Source organism: Crotalus tigris, unplaced genomic scaffold, assembly GCF_016545835.1.
Source record: "Crotalus tigris isolate CLP2741 ecotype Arizona unplaced genomic scaffold, ASM1654583v1 scf7180000018807.1825209, whole genome shotgun sequence".
NCBI lineage: Eukaryota > Metazoa > Chordata > Lepidosauria > Squamata > Viperidae > Crotalus > Crotalus tigris.
The window spans coordinates 1,430,076-1,453,189 of NW_024097206.1; the positions used below are offsets into that span (position 1 = coordinate 1,430,076).

The 23,114-nt window shown below is 36.7% G+C and overlaps 1 protein-coding gene across 3 annotated transcripts in view; it reads left to right on the forward strand.

The window, feature by feature from the left end:
• Positions 1–23,114, forward strand: part of CDH20 (cadherin 20) — a 188,345-nt gene that overhangs the window by 159,644 nt on the left and 5,587 nt on the right. For all 3 annotated transcript variants that reach the window (XM_039356241.1, XM_039356244.1, XM_039356242.1), the window contains exons 6-10: positions 1,362–1,529; positions 4,040–4,227; positions 6,843–7,096; positions 17,068–17,204; positions 20,248–20,369. In XM_039356241.1, the coding sequence (XP_039212175.1) occupies positions 1,362–1,529; positions 4,040–4,227; positions 6,843–7,096; positions 17,068–17,204; positions 20,248–20,369 (869 nt within the window). The remainder of the gene's footprint in view (positions 1–1,361; positions 1,530–4,039; positions 4,228–6,842; positions 7,097–17,067; positions 17,205–20,247; positions 20,370–23,114) is intronic.

A 23,114-nucleotide genomic window follows, 5' to 3' on the forward strand; every position in this document is an offset into this window, starting at 1 on the left:
ACAATAAATCCTGTTCAACCATGAAACAGCCAGGAGACCTTAAGGATTTCTGACTCCTGTTCTATACCCAAGAGCAACATTATTCAGTAAAAGTAGCAGTTGATCTTGGCAGGATTTCTTAGAGCAACCTTGCTCGTGTTTTCTTTCTCAGAAAAGAAAACTGATTTCCACAAACCCAGATGTTAATTAGAGATGGAAAAATTTTCAATGAGTATTACCATCTTCTTGTATTCTCCAGAGCAGACTTGCCCTTCTGTTGTGCTGGTCCAAATCCTGTTTCACTTGAGATACTTGTTAATTGCAATTGGCTTAATTGTTCACCAGGTTCCAGGGGAAAAGCATTGGCATCCCTTTAAGCAGTGTGGGAGCATCATATTAAAGTTCTGAAGCACTGTTTGTATAACAGCCTGACCATCCTGTCAAAATTTCTTAAATGGATCCAACAACAATGTATTGACTTTTTAATGGCATCAAATGTGCATGCGGTTCAGATCAGAAACACAGTGTTTATTTAAAAAGAAATGACATTACAGTTGATTAAATTAAATCATTATGCTAAAATGCAAATATGTGTTGCATCTCTGAGAAGGTAAGAAAAAAAAGTATGAAATATTTCAAATAGTAATTACCACTTAATGCTAACGGGAAAGCTTTTTTGTAATGGTTTTTTTTTTTACATTTCCTATTGAAAATTAAATTCTTCAAAAATAAACAGGATTTCCTGCTATACTCTCAGAGATTCACTGTCTCCTGAGATCACGTTTCACAGCAATTGCTTTGGGTAATCAAAAATGATATCAACAAAATCAGTTCCTGCTGGTAAAAGATTATGCTTTCTTGGAAATCTTTGAAACAATTATTTGAAAAGGCAATAAATTTAGTCCTCAACTTGTAACAGTTCATTTAATGACCATTCAAAGTTACGACAGCACTGGAAAATGTGACTTATGACCGTTTTTCAAAGTTACGACCCCATGATCATGTGATCAAAATTCAGACGCTTGACAACGGGTTCATATTTATGACCGCTGCAGTGTCCCAAAGTCACGTGATTCCCTGTTGTGACCTTCTGACAAGCAAAGTTAGTGGGGAACCCAGATTCACCTAACAACAAGCCAGATTCACCTAACTTATCAACTGCAGTGATTCACTTAACAACTGTGAGTTTTGCCCCATCATAAAATGGGGCAAAACTCACTTAACAATGTCTCACTTAGCCACAGAAATTTAGATCTCAGTTGTAGTCATGAATCGAGAACCACCTGTATTTTCAAATCAAGGCTGACTCCAGTTAATTTGACATATGGTTATTTAATAAATTGATATATATTTTTCTGTGTTATTCTCTGTGGTTTCCATAGGATTAATTAGGACAGCACTAATGAATATGGACAGAGAAGCAAAAGAATATTATGAAGTTATTATCCAAGCCAAAGACATGGGTGGACAGCTGGGAGGATTAGCTGGGACAACTACAGTCAATATTTCTCTCTCTGATGTTAATGATAATCCACCCAGATTTCCACAGAGTAAGTACTGTCCATGGTTTGTGTTTTGTTGTCCTTCAGCTTCTCAATGGATTTCTCAATTTGAAAGTTCATTATTATTTGTTTCCTACCCAGTAAGCATTGGCTATAATCTGAAAATCTCTGAGATGTCATATAAAGATGAAATAGTGTTTTTATTTATGTTGCATAATAAAGCCTGATTTGTATTTATTTGGCACATATTCAGTATGTGAGGCACGTCAAAAGTAACAGCAAGATAAATCCCTGCACTGAAAGCTCACAATGTAAAGTATAAGACAAAGAAGCAAAAGAGGGAAAGATAGAGACCTAGAAAGATAATGATCCTTGAAATAAAAGTATGTCATGAAACTTATTTATTTTTGTAAAACAACCTGAGCCATTGAAAGGAGTTCAGCATCTGACTTGTTGAAAGTTGTTTTTAGCCACAGCTTGAAACAACATGGAAGCCTCTTCCTCTTAAAAATATTGACTTCCCAAATATCTAGGCGGAATATCTTGGCTCTGGCATTATGTGAAATTGTGCATATTTTTCTAGGAAAGGGAGGTGACGTGAAACAGAAGGAATGCGGGGAAAATAGAAGGAATTGTATGCACCCTGGGTGATTCAAAATAATAATAATAATGATAGCTATGGCAACAAGGAGTTAGGGAGAAAAGAAAGAGACAATGAAGGAAGTTAGTTTTGGAGGAGCACAACTTGCCATGGGAAGAGCACTTAGACTTATATACCACTTCACAATGCTTTACAACCCTCTCTAAGCAGTTTACAGTGTCTGTATATTGTCCCCCAAAATCTGGGTCCTCATTTTACTGATGAAGGAAGGAAGGAAGGAAGGAAGGAAGGAAGGAAGGAAGGAAGGAAGGAAGGAAGGAAGGAAGGAAGGAAGGAAGGAAGGAAGGAAGGAAGGAAATCAACCTTGAGCTGGTGAGAATTGAACTGCCAAACTGCTGGCAGTCAGCAGTCAGCCGAAGTAGCCTGCAGTACTGCATTCTAACCACTGTGCCACCCCGGCTTCTTATGTCAAACCAGAGGTTAAAGGAACCGTGGGACTGAAGGAACCATGAGAAGATTGTGACCCTGAAAATAGAGAAGTTAGGAACAAAAAACTCTGGGGTGTAATTTCAGTTGTATTATTGAAGAAAGGATCAGGTTTTAAGAGGATAGTCCTGTAAATGGCTGAGAGTAAGTGCAGTTTGAAAAACAAACAAAAGTGCTGAAAACATTCTAAAGAAATTGTTCTGAGGATTGTTGTCGTTCTTAAGCTAATTACTTCTTTGGTGTCTACTATTTGGCCTGGATCAGCTAGGATAGGTCAGCTGCTCTTATTTTAGCATCACTTGTGCCAGGAGAAAAACCAACTCCATCAGCAAAGCACACACTCCCATGGTGAAAAATCTGCCCCTGTAGTCCCAAGGCAGCCTGAGACCTACACCAAATGCCTGAGGCTGAGCTTAGTGAATCTTAAAACAGGTGCATCTGTAGAGAAGCAATGAAAAATCTTTGTTTGGGCTGCTTTGTCTTTGGATCTAGGCTCTAAATGCGACAAGCACATTGGTTACTGCAACAGGCATCCGTTAATGTTTTCCACCAGCCCAGTATCAGGGCCCCAAATCCTTATTGTCTACCTTGCATATATATATTCTTGTGTTTTTGTTTTGGGGCCTGCCATTCTACTGGGGGGAGGGGGGATATTTGTTTTTGCTTGGGATAACTTTCGCTTTCTACTTTTCCTCTCCCACCTTTATCTATTTGAGAAAGGAATGTGTCTCCCTTATCAAGGAGAGGGTTACAGAGAAATGAAACTGGAGAAGACCTTGAGATGCTAGCCAACTGTGCCCAGTAACCCACACATCATGCCACCTGTGGATTGGCTGGATTTCAAATGGACATTATGACTCTGGTGGGAGGAGGAATATTGCTGGTTTAACTCTACCGTTTGAGCGGGATTTTCCCCAGATCTTGCCTTGACTTCCCTACTGTCACTAACCCCTAATAAAAGTTTCTTTTTGAGACAATGCCTGTTTCAAGAGTTCTGCTTTCTAGGGGGGGGGGGTCCTTACACCCAGATCCTGCTAATCCTGCCACTATGGCAAGAAAGGGGGAACAGCATCAAAGCCCAGCATAGCCAGAGAGTTCCCAGGACCTGGTCTTACCCAATTTTCAGGGTTGTCCTAAGGAAAGGGAGGAGGTCTGGAGGCAGCTAAAAAAAAATGTCTGAAAGAAAGCAGCAACCAACTACTTTCGTACTGTTGTCAAAAGAGCTATACAGATGTTTCTGTCTTGCAATCAAGACAGTTAAGCTCAGTTTGCAGGAGACAGACCAGTGTGTGTGAGTGTGTGTGGAAGTGGATATACAACTGCAAAACAAAAAAAAAATCATTTCTAATTTTTATTATGTAATTTATTTAAATTCTCCCACTGAAATCTATAGGAGTTTAACTTTGCTTGGAGTAACTCCCAGTCCATTTGTTGTTGGCAATCATTTTCTTTTTCTCACTTATTTCTCCAGAGCATTATCAGATGAGCGTCCTGGAATCCGCTCCAGTCAGTTCCACCGTGGGTCGTGTTCTTGCTAAAGACTCGGATGAAGGTATTAATGCTGAGATGAAATACAGCTTTGTGGATGGGGATGGACTGGATGTCTTTGACATTACCACTGATCTTAATTACCAAGCTGGCATCATCACTGTGAGAAAGGTAATCAATTTTGTTTCTCAAATGTGTGCAAGCACTTTTGAACACAGCGATATCTGAATATACGTGGCAAATCTCGTCTGGCCAGCAATTTGATTTACTGAAGTACTGAAACACAAACAGACCATTGCAAGGAATAACTCATTGCAAGGAATAACTTCATTTTCTTTCATATTAAGTTCTGATAAAATGAGGCATTCCGCATGCAGGTTTTTGGTTTGCCAAGGGGCAAACAAATTGCTTTTTTTTTTTTTTGCAGTAAGCTTAAGGAAGGATCTGTCCTTTCCCATTTTATTCTCTCCACAGTCTAAGTCAGGGATGTCAAACTGCCAGCCCGTGGGCAGTTGCGGCAATGGGGGGAAAGTCCCGATACATCACGCGATGTCACGTGACATCCCGAGTTTGACATGCCTGGTCTAAGCGAAGGGTTAGTTTGAAAGGTAGTGGCCTATCCATGGTCACTAGTAAGCATTCAAGACCAATGGGAGATTGCAAACTTTGCTAGCTCTTGTCCAGAAAGCACACGATTAGCACCAGAAGGAATGGAAAAAACAGTCTTCTCTTTTGATATGACCATGACCAGGCTTGCAAAGCTTTGGCAGGGTTAACAGCTGGCAGTGGGACATTGCTCCAGACTGGAAGGAATTGGTACTCTTTTAACTTTTTCAAATTCTTGGTTATATTCACTGTGCAGGTAGTCCTTGACTTAGAACAATTTGTTTAGTGACCATTAGAAGTTACAACAATGTTGAAAAAAGGAACTTATTATTTTCATACATACCATGTGTGAAAATCATGCAGCATCATGATCAAAATTTGGATGCTTGGCAACTGACTCATATTTATGATGGTTGCAGTGTCCCAGCATCATGTGATACCTTTTGTGACCTTCTGACAAGCAAAATCAGTGGGGAAGGCATATTCACTTAAAAACCGTATTACTAACTTAACAACTGCAGTGATTCACTTAACAACTGTGGCAAGAAAGGTCATAAAATGGGGCAAAACTCACTTAACAATTATCTCACTTAGCCACAGAAGTTTGGGCCTCAATTGTGGTTATAAAACGAGGACTACCTATACTAATGAATTTGTATATAGATGTATACAAATTACATATAGTAGCTGTCCCAGAGATGTGAATGTGTGCTTATAGTTCTCTATTAAACATGGATCTGACGATGCTTAGTGCATGAACATGAAAATATGGATAGAGAAGAAAAATAAACTTCTTCCCAAAATAGAAGTTGCTTCTAAACCAACAACTTCTGAAACTAGCAGGCATTTTGTTTTTTGTTTTTGTTGTTGTTGTTTTTATTTAAGCAGGCATTTTGTTTTGATCAAGGTCTGTGCCAATTAAAAGGATTCCATTTTGCTAATATTCGGCAAAGTATCCATTATATAAAAGTAAACAGCACATAACCAGTGCATTCTTGGAAATTAAGTTACCAGCTGGAAGCCTCATAATGTTGTATAAGATCTTTGCAACCCCCATTTCTACATCAACTTTTACAAAGATTCTTTGGTCATTCCTAGAACTTGCTTTGCTGTTGTTATGAGGATTCTTTTTAATTATCCTTTTACTGTTACACATAAAAAGCACGCATTATGTATCAGTGCAATACAATTATTGGTGTCATTTTCTTCAGAGGTAGAATGTGCCCAACAAAAATGCATGAAAGCTCAGCATGGAGCAGAAATTGATCTGCAAAAAGGGAGAGCCTAGCATGATGCTTTTGATTTTATTCTATTTCTCTGTAATAAAGACCTCTCTTTAAGAGTTTCAGCAGTAATAATAGACTAACCAAAACATAATATATTTAAAACTCATTAGTTTCAGTGAAATGCTTAAGCATGTGCATAACTCCATTAACATCAATGGGATTAATAGTATATAAGCACAGATGATTATAGCCATTAAAATGTAAAAATGTGCAGCCTGTACACTATATACTACTAGTGTATTCTTAATGTGATTGCTTCCACTAATCCTTTTTTTAAAATAATATCTTTATTAAATTTCAAAGTCAAACATTAAAATACGAACTAACATAAAAGGGAAAAGGAATAGCAAAACAGATTAAAAGTGACAAAAAATACACCCACAGTAAACACATTTGCAATAAAGATGACCTCCAACTTTCTTTTAGTCTGCAGATAATAACAGTTCAACAACCTCTCTCTAAATTTAACATAATAATACCTATATCTTAGAATACTAGTGATCAACTTTCTAAAATATCAACAGTCAGAAAATATTATTCTCTTAATTTAATATATTAATATAATGATAATAAATTAATATAATTTTAATTGTAAAATTTAAAAATTAATATATTATTATTGTTAAATAAATTATTTGACAATAAATTGTCAAAACTTCTCTAGAGAGAAGTTCCGTGAAGATGGGCTCCTGCACAAGTCCGAAAGTTCAGAAGACCTCTGATCCCCCTGACTGACCCAGATTGAATCCCAAAATAGATCTCTCCAACACCATGTATGGATAAGCTTAGACATGCTTTCTTTTAACGATATTGATAAGTATGAGGAATAGGTTCATTTCAGTAGCAGAGATTGCTTTATAATTTGTCTTCTATTTCTTCCTCTCTTTTCTCCAGCCACTGAGCTTTGAAACCAAGAAAAGTTACACTTTAAAAGTAGAAGGTGCCAATCCACACCTTGAAATGCGTTTCTTGAACCTAGGTCCATTTCGTGACTCTACAACTGTGCATATCAGTGTGGAAGATGTGGATGAGCCCCCAGTCTTTGAGCCTAGTTTTTATTTTGTGGAGGTGCCTGAAGATGTGGATATTGGGACCACCATACAAATGATAAATGCCAAGGACCCTGATGTGATCAACAATTCAATCAGGTTTTATTTTTTTTCCTTAATCTTTCTAATTGTCCATTATACAAACTCCTTGGATTTTCTTGACTAATAGGAGATCACAATACCAAATGAAATACAATATCGAATTGTATATTCTTCTCTTGTTTGGGGCCAGTTTATTCAGCAAAATCATCATTGTATTATTCGTTTAAATCTGAATCAACATTTATTAAGACCTGTCTCTCCATCTATACTACCATTGTAGTATAGATATCATGGAACTTGTAGGCCACTATGGAATTTCAGAGGAATTTTGTGTGGTGAAGACATAGTTTGCTCAATCAGTATTCTATTTTTTTATAGATATTTTATTGTTTTTTAACTATAACAATCTCCAGTACCTGGTGTACAGCATGTTGTCTTGGTTTATATTTTAACAAGAAAAAAAGGACAGTAATAATTAACCGTCAATAATGATTAAATTTGATAATTCCATAATTAATATATTAATTAATAATACATTTCTTTGATCTTCCCTTCTCCCATTTGTATTTTCCTTCTTCAACCTTAGCCAAAATATAATTCTTAATATTTTCAATATTTTTTCAGCTTATATTATTCTCATAACCATCATCTCATTAATTCAGCATACATCCTATTTTTATAATTTTTGTTTGCTTAGATTCCCTTATATTCAATAACCAATTCTTATCAGTCATAATTTCTTCATATTAGTCATCTCACTGTCTAAATTTTCCCAATATTTTATGTCATGCATTATAAAAATACTATACTTTTTATCTGTCTTATAGTATCTAGATATAACATCCTTTTTAATCAGTTTATATTTTACTTATATATTAATAAAAATTACATCAACCTACTATTTTAACATTTAAAATATTATAAAACATACTATATTACTTAAATCTCATTATCCTTCTTGTTATAAGGCCCCTTTATGTTCAAAATTCTCTGTTCTTTTAGCCATATTCAAACAAATGTTTATTCACGTAATAGTCCATCTTGTAGGGCGAGTCAAATCTCTTGTATTTGTTTCTAATCATCTTCTTTTGCCAAGTAATTTTCCAAGTTGATGTAATCCACTTACCCAACAGTTCCTGTATTTTTACAAATATTGTTGGGAATACAAAAGATGAAGTAAGTAAGATACATTCTTTCTGTCCCCCAAACTTTAAAGTCCTCCTAATAATTCCATTTTTCTTGTTGTATCAGAACCTTGTAGATTTTTTCCTGTTTGTGTCAAATTGTAATTCTTTTCGTTTGTTATTTCATCAATTTGATCGTACTTTTCTAGTTTCTAATCTGTGTCTGATTTGTTTGTTCCTTTGTTGTTATTTTAATTGTAGATTTAGATTGGAAATATGCTTTTTTATGCTCAAAATATGCTCAAAGTTGTTTCGAATTTCATCATGATTTGAATCTATTGTCATTTGTATTTGTCCTAACATTACATATATTTCCTCCAGGAAAGTATTTATCTTGCCTTGAAGTATTGCTTCTGGAGGCCCTTGATTTTCCAGGCTAAGTCCTTCAGGATAAAATATTGAATGTGGCATCCTGTCATCCCTTGATACGCATCTGATATCTATGTTGTCTCCCCCCTTCAAACAATCTCTCATCAATTTTCTAATGCAAAAGTCAATTTATCAGTCAATCAAAGTTACAGATTCAGTATATTAAGCTATTTTAAATCCCTCCTGCAAATTCTCCTCTGAAAGATTAGCCAAAAAGCCAAGGTCTTTCCCCTCCACAAACAATTCCTAGGTTGAAGCAACAGTCCAGGTGTTGTTGTTTTTTCTTTTCAAACACTTTTTAATCTTATTGCTGGCTCTTCCTATGTTCCCAGCTGCCTTCAAGGTTATTTGCAATTCAAAGGAACAACTTTTTCTTTGTTTCTGGGCATTCTGCCAATTTCTGAGTCCTTATTGTTAGTGTTCTATTCTCTTATTCTCCACTAGATGTCAGCAATTATTTCTTTTTTCAGTTTTTCTTTCAATCAAAAAGTTATTTTTGTTATATATTTTTATAATTCCATCAGAAATTTTTTAGGGTATAATCTTGACAGTTTTTTTAGTTCCTAGATTTGTCCAGGCTGAAATATTTTAAATCAAATTTTAATATATCTCTTTCTACCTTTTATGTTAATTTGCCACTTCCATCTGTAAGGGAATGGGGATATAGTCCCCTCCCTTCACTTCTGGAGGTTTCTTGCTTTGGGAATCTTTTCAAGGATTTAAATAGTAGATAGAAGAAAGAAGATTAGTACTCTTACCAATTCCAAGCACTCTGTTCACCGATGTTTAGGTTTGTGCTCTGGGACTTCGGCTGCAAGCAGCTTGGACTAGTTGCTGATCTCACACTAGCTTTCTCCTGTCAGGTTCGGAGGGCTTTCCCCAGATCAAACGAAGCAATTGCCATTGCTTCATGATCTATGGGGCGCCCCTCCTTCACAGTCACCTCTCTGGGGCAACTTTGGACCCATCTAGGATCCCCCAAGCAGGAAGAAACTAGCCATGGGGAGCAGAGGTCTGCTCTCGTGCGGCCATCTGCTACCGACGCAAAAACCAGAAGCCCACAATCAGTATTCTAGCTGATTGCATAGTTCGTGCAATCCATCTCTTATCGTGTCTTTGCAAGGCAAACCTAGTATGGTGCTCATCATGTTATCCTAAAGGATATATTTCTAAAAATGTGCAAATCCCTAGAAATGGGAAGAGTGAGAAATTAGAAAAATTATCTTATTCCAGTGTTAACAAATGGCTTTTGGAAATGTGTAACTAATCTTTCCTGAAAAAGGCAACATTTTCACAAATCAAACAACAAAGCAATATGTTTTTCTTTTGCAGAGACGTTATGTCATTTTACAATAATATTTTGTAGCTGATAATGTTAAAGTGTTGTATGGTATTGATTAACAAACTAGTGATTATATATAAGTTTAATAGAGAAGCCTTCTGTATACAATTGGATGCAATTCTATGCAATCCAGTATTCTTCCATAACAGGATCTTTGTTATATGGATACCAACAGTAAGGTTGAACATGCCATTGTCTACATGTCAACAGGAGAAGAGGTTTATCCAGAGTGATCATGTAGTGCACCATATATTTTATAAGGCCTGAATAACTTGTTTGTATGTTAAGGTAATAAATTCCAGATCTAGAATATATTACTATAAAAACTCCATAAGATTCAGTTGTTTCACTCCTCTTTCTTTTTGATATCCTTTAATTAAAATATCAACTTTTAGAATAAAAAAGGGAGTATGTTAGGGAATTCTAGGGACAGCATTTGTAAGAGAAGATAAAAACTAATCTTGAAGGATAGAGTAGATTTACATAAAAAAAGATGATTTGTCAACCCAGTCCCAAACCATTTAAGACAGTAAAAACAGTAAACTGCATATTAAAACAAACTGGCAATGAAAGTAGAAAATAGATGTTACCTGATCCCAATAGATGGGATTCTACCTTTTACCAACTCAGTTCTCTACATGTATTTGTACAATTAAGTCTCAATTAATGTGGTTAATGGTCACATTATTTCAATCCTGAATCAAAATGAAATTTCTGTGGAAAACAGCATAATTGGTTCCAGTTCAATGGAAATAGACAATTAACATTTTTAAACATACGCTTGTATATATTTATTAATAAAATACTATATGCCAGTGGGGGAAAAAAGGATAAATCCATATCCAAAGAGTATGAGCTACCTCCTGTATTCTGCTACAGTTTTTCAAAATAAGCCTCCTCTTTTTTCAACCTTCCTTTCCTCTGTTTTGAACAAACAATGATTTGCATCTAAAACCCGAATTGCACTCATGTGCTAGCCACAACTGTGCCTGTGCTGGCCTTACACTAAGTGAATTTTGGCTCTTAATTAAATATGATCTGCTTATCAACTTATAAATCACACTAAAATGAATATTGCATTATTTGAACTCACACTACTCACAACCTCGCTTTATCTAAAAAATATTCAAAAGGACAGGTACACCCTCTACAGATTTAGCACAAGATAGACTTTGGCCTAAGTACTGAAACATTCCATAATCAGACCTGGGAGATGAACAATGTGTCCTTCTAATGATCTATTGGAAAGTACTGACCAAGAGATGGAGTACAGGAGAAACTGTTAACATAACTTTACAATAAGGTTAGAGCTATACTTCTTGTGTGGAATACCTTGCAAGGCTGACAACAGTCTTGCAAAGCTGAAAATACATCTCCCCCCCCCCCATCTTGCCTTGCCAAGAAACTAGGGAAGGTCCTTTCTGAGATGTTTTCTATTGTCCCATTATTCCTTCTGTGGACTAAGCTGCCTCTTGTCTCACCATTGCCTAATCTCTTCCTTTTGTCTGCCAAGGTCATTCTCAAAGTCTGCTTGCAGATATCCTATCTTCTTATCTATTTAGCAGTCTGAACCTACTTTAAATGCTGATAGGTAAAACTATTGAGCTCCAGACAACCTGAAATAAATAGCAGCAGCCTGAGAGGCAACACCGTGATATTTTATATTGCTTCCTACCTTCAGAGTAAATGATGTACTTTGCAAAGTTAATACCATATAAAATCAGGAAGTCAATTCAACTTAAATTCCGTAATCCATTCATTTAAAAGCAATGGGGCCAAGATGGCTCATTCAGAACCATTTTTCACTGAGCTAACCTTCCTTAAAGAATCTGGGGAAGAAATGATGTTACACAATGATACACAAATGATACACAAAATGTTACAAATTCAAAAAAAAAAAAAGTGTTTAGAAGACAAAGTGAGAAAAAGTTTCTTGGATGAATAGTCTCCTGAAATTACTTTGTCCCCAGCAGTGACAAGCTTTTCTTGATGACAGTCAGCTAAGCAGAGAATTAATTTGGAATTCTAAAGATCTTGGATACAGTCCAGCCAAAGTTAAAACTTTTTTAGTTTCATTGGCACCCAGTGGAATAAATGTAAGAAATGTACTCTCACATTAAACTTTGGCTGGATTGTGCTCTTATATCTCAAAACTGTAAACTAACATTCCAGTCAATAAATTGTGCTTGTTTCATATTGTATCCTACAAACTCTGCAATCCATAGAAATTCCAAGAAATAATACTTAAAATCAAAGATTCACAAATGTCTATTAATTATTTTTAAAGGAACTGCATTTTACTGAAAATAAAATATGAATGAGACTGCATTCTGTTTTCAGTCATTATTTGTTGTTGTTGTTAATTGCGAAGTCGTGTCCGACCCATCGCGACCCCATGGACAATGTTCCTCCAGGTCTTCCTGTCCTCTACCATCTTCTGGAGTCCATTTAAGTTCACACCTACTGCTTCAGTGACTCCATCCAGCCATCTCATTCTCTGTATAAAAACCTTTTATTTCTGAAATAGTAAAAGCTATATTTTTCCAGTTAAAAAGGGGACGTGATGCATTTAGAGAGTTTCATCTCACCTTGTCTTGTTCTAAAGAGGCCATGATCATTTATTTTGAATACTCAACTTTATGAATGTTTATTCAGAAGTAAGTTCAATTTTATTGAGTGGGATTTGTTGGGGGTGGGCTATCCTTTAATGTAGCTTTTTTATTTATTTTATTTATATCCCGCTTTTATTATTTTGATAAATAACTCAAGGCGATTAACATTAATACTCTTTCATCCTCCAAGCCTATGAGGTGAATAAGGCTGAGAGAAAGTAACTAGCCCAAAATGATTGACATGGCACGATATGGGAATTTCTTGTATCAATGGTGATCAGGAGTTAAAATAATTTCTGGTTCTGTAATTACTGTACATTCAGTCTTTCACGGAGTGTGCAACAGCTATTTTATATATCTTGATTCCAAAATATGCTCAGAGGAGTTGTTAGGGACCGGACTTCCATGTTTTAACTTTTTAATGAAACTTAAATGACCACTTTTTGAGTACACTGTAGAATTTGGTTGTAGTATCGGGAGATGCACTAACTATTCATGCACAAATGTATGATTCTGAAACTGCAACCCTCTGCAGACTCTTAACTGAAATTATGTCATACTGAAAATATTGGTGCTTAATTTGTAGAAACATTGTGGAATTGTATTGCATGAATAAGATTTCACTTTTACTGCCCTGAGTAAATTCATGAATATTTAGAAGCAAGTCCCACTGTGATTGGTGTAGTTATTTCATTAGCATGTTTGTATACTGCATTAAATAATGCTTTTTTTCTGGCCTGGACACACTATGAATATTAACTGCTTTTCGTGTCTCCAAAGGTCAATTACCAAACAAAGAAAGATATCTAGTTCTTCCTAATGTTACCAACTGCTAATTCTGTTCATCTTAATTGTTTTCCATTGTCCTAAACTTAAAAAAAAGAGCTATGCCTCTTATTCTTTCTCAAAGAAAGAACCTTCAATACTTTTATATTTCTTAATTTAATTTGTTATTAATTGCGAAGTCGTGTCCGACCCATCGCGACCCCATGGACAACATTCCTCCAGGTCTTCCTGTCCTCTACCATCTTCTGGAGTCCATTTAAATTCACACCTACTGCTTCAGTGACTCCATCCAGCCATCTCATTCTCTGTCGTCCCCTTCTTCTATTGCCCTCAATCTTTCCCAGCATTAGGCTCTTCTCCAGTGAGTCCTTCCTTCTCATTAGGTGGCCAAAGTACTTGAGTTTCAACTTCAGGATCTGGCCTTCTAAAGAGCAGTCGGGGTTGATCTCTTCTAGGACTGACCGGTTTGAACGCCTTGCAGTCCAAGGGACTCGCAGGAGTCTTCTCCAGCACCATAGTTCAAAGGCCTCAATTCTTTTGTGCTCAGCCTTTCTTATGGTCCAACTTTCACAGCCATACATTGCAACTGGGAAAACCATGGCCTGGACTATACGCACTTTTGTTGGCAGGGTGATGTCTCTGCTTTTTAGAATGCTGTCTAGATTTGCCATAGCTTTCCTCCCCAGGAGCAAGCGTCTTTTAATTTCTTGGCTGCAGTCCCCATCTGAGGTGATCTTGGAGCCCAGAAAAATAAAATCTGTCACTACCTCCATTTCTTCCCCATCTATTTGCCAGGAATTGAGAGGGCCGGATGCCATGATTTTGGTTTTCTTAATGTTGAGTTTCAAGCCAACTTTTGCACTCTCCTTCTTCACCCGCATCAAGAGGCTCTTTAGTTCCTCTTCACTTTCTGCCATTAGAGTGGTATCATCTGCATATCTTAGGTTGTTGATATTTCTCCCGGCAATCTTAATTCCAACTTTTGATTCATCTAGCCCTGCCTTTCTCATGATGTGCTCTGCATATAAGTTAAATAGGCAGGGCGACAGTATACAGCCTTGCCGGACTCCTTTTCCAATTTTGAACCAATCAGTGGTTCCGTGTTCAGTTCTCACTGTTGCTTCTTGACCCGCATATAGGTTTCTCAAGAGACAAATGAGATGGTCTGGTACTCCCATCTCTTTAAGAACTTGCCACAATTTGTTGTGATCCACACAATCAAAGGCTTTTGCATAGTCAATGAAGCAGAAGTAGATGTTTTTCTGGAACTCCCTAGCTTTCTCCATGATCCAGCGTATGTTGGCAATTTGATCTCTAGTTCCTCTGCCTCTTTGAAATCCTGCCTGTACTTCTGGTAGTTCTCGATCCACATACTGCTGGAGTCTAGCTTGTAGGATTTTAAGCATAACTTTACTAGCATGTGAAATGAGTGCAATGGTGCGATAGTTTGAACATTCTTTGGCATTGCCTTTCTTTGGAATTGGAATGTAAACTGACCTTTTCCAATCCTGTGGCCACTGTTGAGTTTTCCAAATTTGCTGGCAAATTGAGTGTAGCACTTTTACTGCATCGTCTTTTAAGATTTTGAATAGCTCAGCTGGAATACTGTCACCTCCACTAGCTTTGTTGTTGCTCAGATTTTCTAAGGCCCATTTCACTTCACATTCTAGGATGTCTGGTTCGAGGTCAATGACCATCTCATTGTGGTTATCTGGGATGTTAAGCTCATTCTTGTATAGTTCTTCTGTGTAGTTTTGCCATCTCTTCTTAATCTCTTCTGCCTCTGTTAGGTCTCTGCCATTTTGGTCCTTTATCATGCCCATCTTTGCATGAAACGTTCCCTTCATATCTCCAATTTTCTTGAAGAGATCTCTAGTCCTCCCTGTTCTGTTGTTTTCTTCTATTTCTTTGCACTGTTCATTTAAGAAGGCATTCTTATCTCTTCTAGCTACTCTCTGGAATTCTGCATTCAATTGGGTGTATCTTTCTCTTTCTCCTTTGCCTTTCGCTTCCCTTCTTTCCTCAGCTATTTGCAAAGCTTCCTCAGACAGCCATTTTGCTTTCTTGCATTTCTTTTTCTTTGGGATGGTTTTAGTTGCTACCTCTTGTACAATGTTGCGAACTTCCATCCATAGTTCTTCAGGCACTCTGTCTATCAGATCCAGTTCCTTAAATCTATTTGTCACCTCTACTGTATATTCATCAGGAATATGATTTAGTTCATACCTGAGTGGCCTAGTGCTTTTCCCTACTTTTTTCAATTTAAGCCTAAATTTTGCAACGAGAAGCTCATGATCTGAGCCACAGTCAGCTCCTGGTCTTGTTTTTACTGACTGTATAGAGCTTCTCCATCTTTGGCTGCAGAGTACATAGTCAATCTGATTTCTATGTTGACCGTCTGGTGATGTCCATGTGTAGAGCCGTCTCTTGGGTTGTTGGAAAAGAGTGTTTGTTATGACCATCGTATTCTCTTGACAAAATTCTATTAGCCTGTGCCCTGCTTCATTTTGTTCTCCAAGGCCAAACTTGCCTGTTATTCCGGTTATCTTTTGGCTTCCTACCTTAGCATTCCAGTCCCCCATGATGATAAGGACATCATTTTTTGGTGTTAATTCTATAAGGTGCTGTAGGGCTTCATAGAACCGGTCAATTTCATCCTCTTCAGCACCAGTGGTTGGGGCATAGATTTGGACTACTGTGATATTGAATGGTTTGCCTTGGATTCGAATTGAGATCATTCTGTCATTTTGGGGATTGTATCCCAGTATTGCTTTTCCTATTCTTTTATTGACTATGAAGGCTACTCCATTTCTTCTGAGGGATTCTTGCCCACAGTAGTATACCTGATGGTCATCTGAGTTAAATTCACCCATTCCTGTCCATTTTAGTTCGCTGATTCCTAAGATGTCTATGTTCATTCTTGTCATCTCTTTTTTGACTACGTCTAGCTTGCCTTGATTCATGGATCTTACATTCCAGGTTCCTATGGAGAAAAAATCTTTACAGCATCGGACTTTCCTTTCACCACCAGATATATCCACAGCTGAGCGTCCTTTCGGCTTTGGCCCAGTCGCTTCATTCTTTCTGGCGCTACTAGTACTAGCCCTCTGCTCTTCCCCAGTAGCATATTGGACACCTTCCGACCTGAGGGGCTCATCTTCCAGCGTCATATCTTTTTGCCTTTTAGTACTGTCCATGGGGTTTTCATGGCAAAGATACTGGAGTGGTTTGCCATTTCCTTCTCCAGTGGATCACATTTTGTCAGAACTCTCTGCTATAACCTGTCCGTCTTGGGTGGCCCTGCACGGCATAGCTTATAGCTTCATTGAGTTATGCAAGCCCCTTCGCCACGACAAGGCAGTAATCCATAAAGGGGATTTAATACGGGTGTTAATTTTTTTAACCTTTTCAAAATTTAATAACTAGAATCAAACACTTTCCTTGTATTAGTGCAACAAGCAAAGAATTATACATGTCTTTCTTTGTTAAAAGAGGCAAAAAAAAAAAACAGAATCCAAAGTGAACTAGCATTATTTCTTCTATTCCTACTGCACAAGTCAATGTTAAAAGATTTTTCAGGGATTGAGTGACTGAGCCAGTAAACTACACATATAAATTAGCATCTGAACAGAATTACTGTTAAATCCACAGAGCTAAAAAAAACTAGTAATGAAACTAGTTTCAATTTATAGTGGTAAGTTCTAACTACGTATTTTAAAATGTGAACTTCTACAGATATTCCATTGATCGAAACAGCGATCCTGGACGCTTCTTTTATGTGGACATTACAACAGGTGCTCTGATGACTGCCAGACCTCTGGATCGGGAGGACATTTCATGGCACAATATCAGTGTGCTAGGTGTGGAAACGAGTAAGGCAATCAAAATATCATTTATTTAATGTGTCTATGTGTGTCTGTATGTCTATTTCTGTATAGCAAGGATATATCACTGGAGGCTTTCAAGAAGAGACTGAAATGGTTTGTCTGAAATGGTTTGAGAGGGGAGTTGGACTAGATGACCTCCAAGGTCCCTTCCAACTCTATGTTCTAAGGTTGTACAGTTCTTTACCTGTCTGGACAGAAAACAAGTATGTTTATGCTTGTAGTAGAAGAAAGAAAAGAAACGAGGAAAAATAGAATAATTTCTCTTTTGTATTTCTATTGAGTGCTCCGATGTACATACTTTGACTTAAACATAACACAAACAAGTCTGAATAGCACTATATTTGTGCCATGTCTCTGGGTTATAGCTTTGATCTTCTTCACAACTGTTGAGTAACACAGTCATCCTTTTCTATTCCAGTATTAAAGTAGCAGCACTTCAATTTTGTTCCCGTCCCTCCTAATTCCTAACACTGTTCAAAGGCAGCTTCAAGATATATGACATTTTTTAGTGTTTGTCACACATTATCCTAGAGAAAAGTCACTGGCAGTGTTAAATGCAGGCAGAAGAGGAATCAACAAAGGAGACATCGTGTATTATACCAAGCATGGATGCATAATATTTCCATTCAGCAGTGATGAAGGCCAAGCTTCAGACTATATCTACCAACTCCTGTTCTCTTTCCTCTGGCTTCCCTAAAGCACATGAAAAGGTTAACCTGGGTCCCATCTGATCAGGATTTAAAACCAGCCTCCCAAATCCAGCTTTTGATCATTCAACTGCAATTAAGAAGCCAGTGCATTTTTATATGTCCTGCGGTGGGAAAACTCATGTATATATACAAATAATGAAATTAGAATTTAATTTGTATACCCCTGGGGGCTCTGTGAAGTTTGGTTACTCAAATAGTTAACATTCAAGGGATTATGGTATAAGGGAGGTTTGATGTTTTTCTATGAAATACAGTTCAGATAAGAGCTACCTTATACATACTCTCTCCAGGAATTATTAGTTGCAGAACAGGGGCTCTGAATATTATAGAGTTTATCAGAGTAGGAAAAAAAACAATATCAAAAGAAGATTAGCTGACTCAGGGAATTGCTAAAAGGTTCCGCCTCTGATTGAAAAACTCTTTGAGAAAACAATTGTTTGTTGTAATTGTCCTACAAAATGCTTTAAATAAATAAACTATCAAACCTAATTTGGGACAGAAAAAGCTACTTTCTAGGATCTCAGCTACATTCCAAAACTTATTTTTGGTTCATCTCTGCTTTAGAATTAGAGCAATATTTCTAAAAACATTTCCCTTATGAGTGGAACTGGCTATCACACCAAATTAAAACAACTTAACCCGGGCTTAGTTCTCATTTTGCTATACAGTGGAATTCATTGTCAAACATGATATTACTATGCTGTGGGTCTTACAACTGCTCCCCAACATAGAACTAGTGATTTAACACCTGAAACCATCCTCAGTGGACACAGAAAATGTCATCAAAATATGAGTGCCTTAGTTCCTTCTGATTTATTGCCCACTTAAACATCCCATGAGATACCATCATATTTTGAGAAGGAGAATTATGATATGGTCTTGTTACATCACATGGTGAATATGGTGTAGAAAGAAAATCCCACTGTTAAGATATTTAGACCGCTAAAACTCTGTATAATCTTTTTGTTTACAAGGCTGGTGATAAGCTTCTGGCCAGCAAGGATTATGTTGAAGTATCCCATTTAGATATTACCACCTACATGTGGAAAATATATATTACACTATTTTCATTTGTACAATTCCAGAGAAATGTTTAAACTATTGTGACATCAAATCAGTATCACAGATACTGTAGAAGTAATAGTTTTATAAAGTTGCAGTTCTTCTAATTTATTATTATGATTGGTTGCACAGTCAGCTAGATGTTTAGATTTGGCATTTTTATCCACCTATTGAGTCCTTCCCAAGGGCCTGTTATTAATATAATTAATGTATTGGTCACCAAACTCCAGTTATTATTTTGTTTATATAACTTTTCCAAATACTGTGTGCTCTCTTGAATACTGCATTCCAAAATGCACGTTTCTTTCTGCGTATTTCTGACTTGAAGCTGATGGAATGGTTCATTCCAACTGATCTGTGTTATGTAAAATCCTTGTTGATAAATCCTAGCACTTTGCTCCCATTGCGATTTGTGATAAATTTGTTTTGCAGTCCTGTGTGTATGACTACCACTAGCCCTGCACAGTCCTATTTTCACAAGGGCAAATCACAAACTGCCCAACATATATAAAATTACATTAGTAATTATATTAGTTTTAGAATATTTTTTTAATTTCTTTTATCTAAAAATATTTGAAATAGTCTAATTGCAGTTTAATCCCTGTTTAATAGTTAACAAAATTAAATTATGGGTTTTAACATAAGTCTGACAGACAGAGGGATGTTTAGCCATTTCACAATCCAAGAAGCAAATTTAATGCATAACTTACATTAAAAACATTTAAAAACTGACTAGTTTAATTGTATCTACATATCTAGTAAGTAAATACAGATAAAATTATAAGTTGAAAAATATATGTCTTTTTGTTTATGTATTTAGATATCTCACTGACTAGATGATTCTGGGTGGTTTACAGCAAAAAACATAAAACCAAAGAGATAGAATTAAAAACAGAGTTAAAAACAGAATTAAGAACAAGTTCAAAGGCAAGAAGGAGAGGAAGGCGCACCCTTAAGCACTAAGCAATCCCAAGGTTGCATGCTGTTCTTTATGCCAGTTGGCAGAATCAGGTCTTCAAATTTTTGTGGAATCTAGAAGAGTGGAGGCCATCTTCACCTCCAGGAGCAACGTGTTGCATAGATCAGGAGCAATGAGAGAGAAAGCTGTCTTAGATGCCACCAGCCAAAAGTCTAAACACAGATACTATCTACTGTATCTGGGAAGTGCATTCTCCAGAGCTCTTTCATTCAATTCAAGATTAATTTATGCTCAGGCAGAACACCTCTGATATTAATTCACTCTTATCTCCTTTCAGACAATCCTTCACAGGTTGGCAGTGTTTCAGTAACAATAAGAGTCCTGGATGTAAATGACAACGTACCAGAATTTCCCAGGTTCTATGAGGCATTTGTCTGTGAAAATGCAAAAGTTGGACAGGTGAGAAGCTAAAGCAGTGTTTTATATTTAAAAGTGGTACCATTATCTATGACCTTTATCCCCAATCTAACATGATTTAGATATGAGCTGCATTCTCTAAAACTTCTGAAGTAGGTTTCAGAGGGCACAGTAGCTAGTAAGTGCAAGGAATGAGAACGCAGCTAAGTCTACTTGTATGAGCACCGGTATGTTCCTTCCCATTACAATTTCACTAGAATGTAATACTATGTAATTTAGCATTTACATTAATTTAATATCTAATTTAAATATTAAATTGAATCCACTGCAATATTTAAAAGAGCAGCAAAGCAATAGTAAAATTAATTTCTTATATCTTCCAAACTCTAGCAAAGGAAACAGAAATGTTAAAATATATATTTTATAGTTACAATATATAAAAAAGGAAAACATATCTGAATAAAACATATCCAATAGATATGTAAAAGTAACTCTGCCTTTAAACATATTTACATTTTATTCAAAAGAAATCATATTGATCAGTCTTTCCATTGTGTCAATTAAGAGACATTTCTAAAGGTTGAGTAGACAAATTTCAATAAAGGATTTTAAATCCAGGGCAGCAATTTCTCTCCAATAGTACATTGTTTTCAAGCTGCAGACTAAACATGATAGATGTTGCACTCATTATGGAGTCTGGATCCTTGCTAACCAGCTACCCTCTAACCCAGGGGTGTCAAATTCAATTTCATTGAGGGCCGCATCAGCATTGTGGTTGCCCTCAGGGGAGCAGGTGAGTCTGGCCAGGGTGGGTGTGGCCTACTGGGTGGGCGTGGCCAACTCTACATTGTTCGCATCAAGGGTGCCTGTGGGGGCCTGGGCAGGAGTGGGATAGATCTGAGGGTCTCTGGCAGAAGGGGGTGGGACCAGGGCAAGTGACAAAGCATGGTCCACTGGAGGAGCCTCACTGTTCCTCTCAGGCCATGCGGGGGGGGGCTTATGGAGCTAAGACTGAATGCGTTTCAGCATAGATGGCCACCACAAAATTGTACATTGGCTCCCGGCCGGCCTGGGCCAGGGCCAAGGCAGAGGGGGCCATTCCCTTGCTGTTTCCAGGATGGCTTCGAGGGCCACATGAAACCACTTCACAGGCCGCATCCGGCCCCAGGCCTTGTGTTTGACATGTCTGCTCTAACCCAATGTTGGTTTTCTGGTCCTAGTTGTCCTAGGTTTTTGTCCTATTTCAGGAAATGGGGGAGTTGGTAGGATTTAGGTGGTCTTTTTTCTTGTTTTTAGTGCTTTTTATTATGAACCACCCAGAATCATTTGCTATCAGGTGTAATGTAGAGTAATAAAATAAATGAACAATTCTGAAGTTTTTCATGTACATATGTGACATATAATGTAGAAGTAATACGCATTATTAATGTTATAATTAAATATTATAAATATTACTTGCCATAAATTAATGGGATTTTTAAGTTATCTATTTATATCAATTTGATAATGCCATCAAGATAATTATATGCACAAAGATGAAATTCCCACAATGAACTGTAAACATGTCAGAACTAGCAGAAATAACAATACTGACATTTTGATCAGGAGGAAAACAATAAGTACTTTTTTACAAGACTGGAACCTTTTTGTGGACTATTACTAAAAGAACAAAAAAATGAACTGATTTATGGATTTAATGATTGAAACAGATCAGAAATAAATAAGGGTTTAAAGGAATTTGTGGAAGACTTAAGAGGGTGGAGAGATGAAAGGCTTGTTAATATCTATTGAAGGGAAGTTGCTTTTTTTCTTTTCTCACAATTCTTTCTTCTTTTTTGATCTTTTTTATCTTTCCAATTACTTTATGTAAAACACTTTTTACGTAATATAAATATATACATCAAAATATAAAAATATGTATTTGTATAAACTTAAAATATTTAAATCAATAAATGAGCCTATATTCAATGCATTTTCAATATCTTAGGAATAATTATTCCAATACAATTACAAGACTACATACAACAAACAAAACCCCTTTTTAAAAAATGCCCACCGTAGGTCTAATTGGAAGTATAGTGAGAAGTATAGCAAGGTTATAATGGTTAAAAAAAGTATACTCTTGCTGCAATACATTTGCATGTCTCCTGAAATAGATTTCAGTAGAGACACTTAAAAGTGCATTTTGTGCATATGATCAAAATTGAATTTTACTTGAAATTACTTGAGACTTAGAATAAATGTATTGAAATCAATGGATCCCAAATAATTGATGTCCTATTTTTTTATGTCTTCTCTAAGTATAATTAAATATGCATTCAATCTATCATTTTGTGGCTTATTAATCAAGAACTGATTTTCATTGGGCCTAATGCTATCTTCTCTAACTGGAAGCTTCTTCCAAGGTATAGACACAGAGAGAGGGGGACATATTTAAAAGATTTGTATGACCGCCCATCTTATTTGTTACAAGTTTGAGGGGCTCACAAAACAGTAGTAAAGCCCAAAGACTGAATCACCACTTGGAGCTAATCATGTGTTCCTGGAAGCCTTGATCAACCATGAGGGGAATGAGTCCAAAACACACATAGCAGAGCTCACAGCAGCAAGGAGGGGTCCATTTCCTCAGATTCAACAGTTCAAACTCTTCCCACATGTTTTGGTCACTCCCAATGTGTTGCTTCATGTTTTGGAGCTCCTCAATAAACCAAGATGCTCTATGAGGTCTGCAACCAGAGAGAATCCCTGCAGGCACATTCCAGTCCAGGATTCATTATCACATGCTTG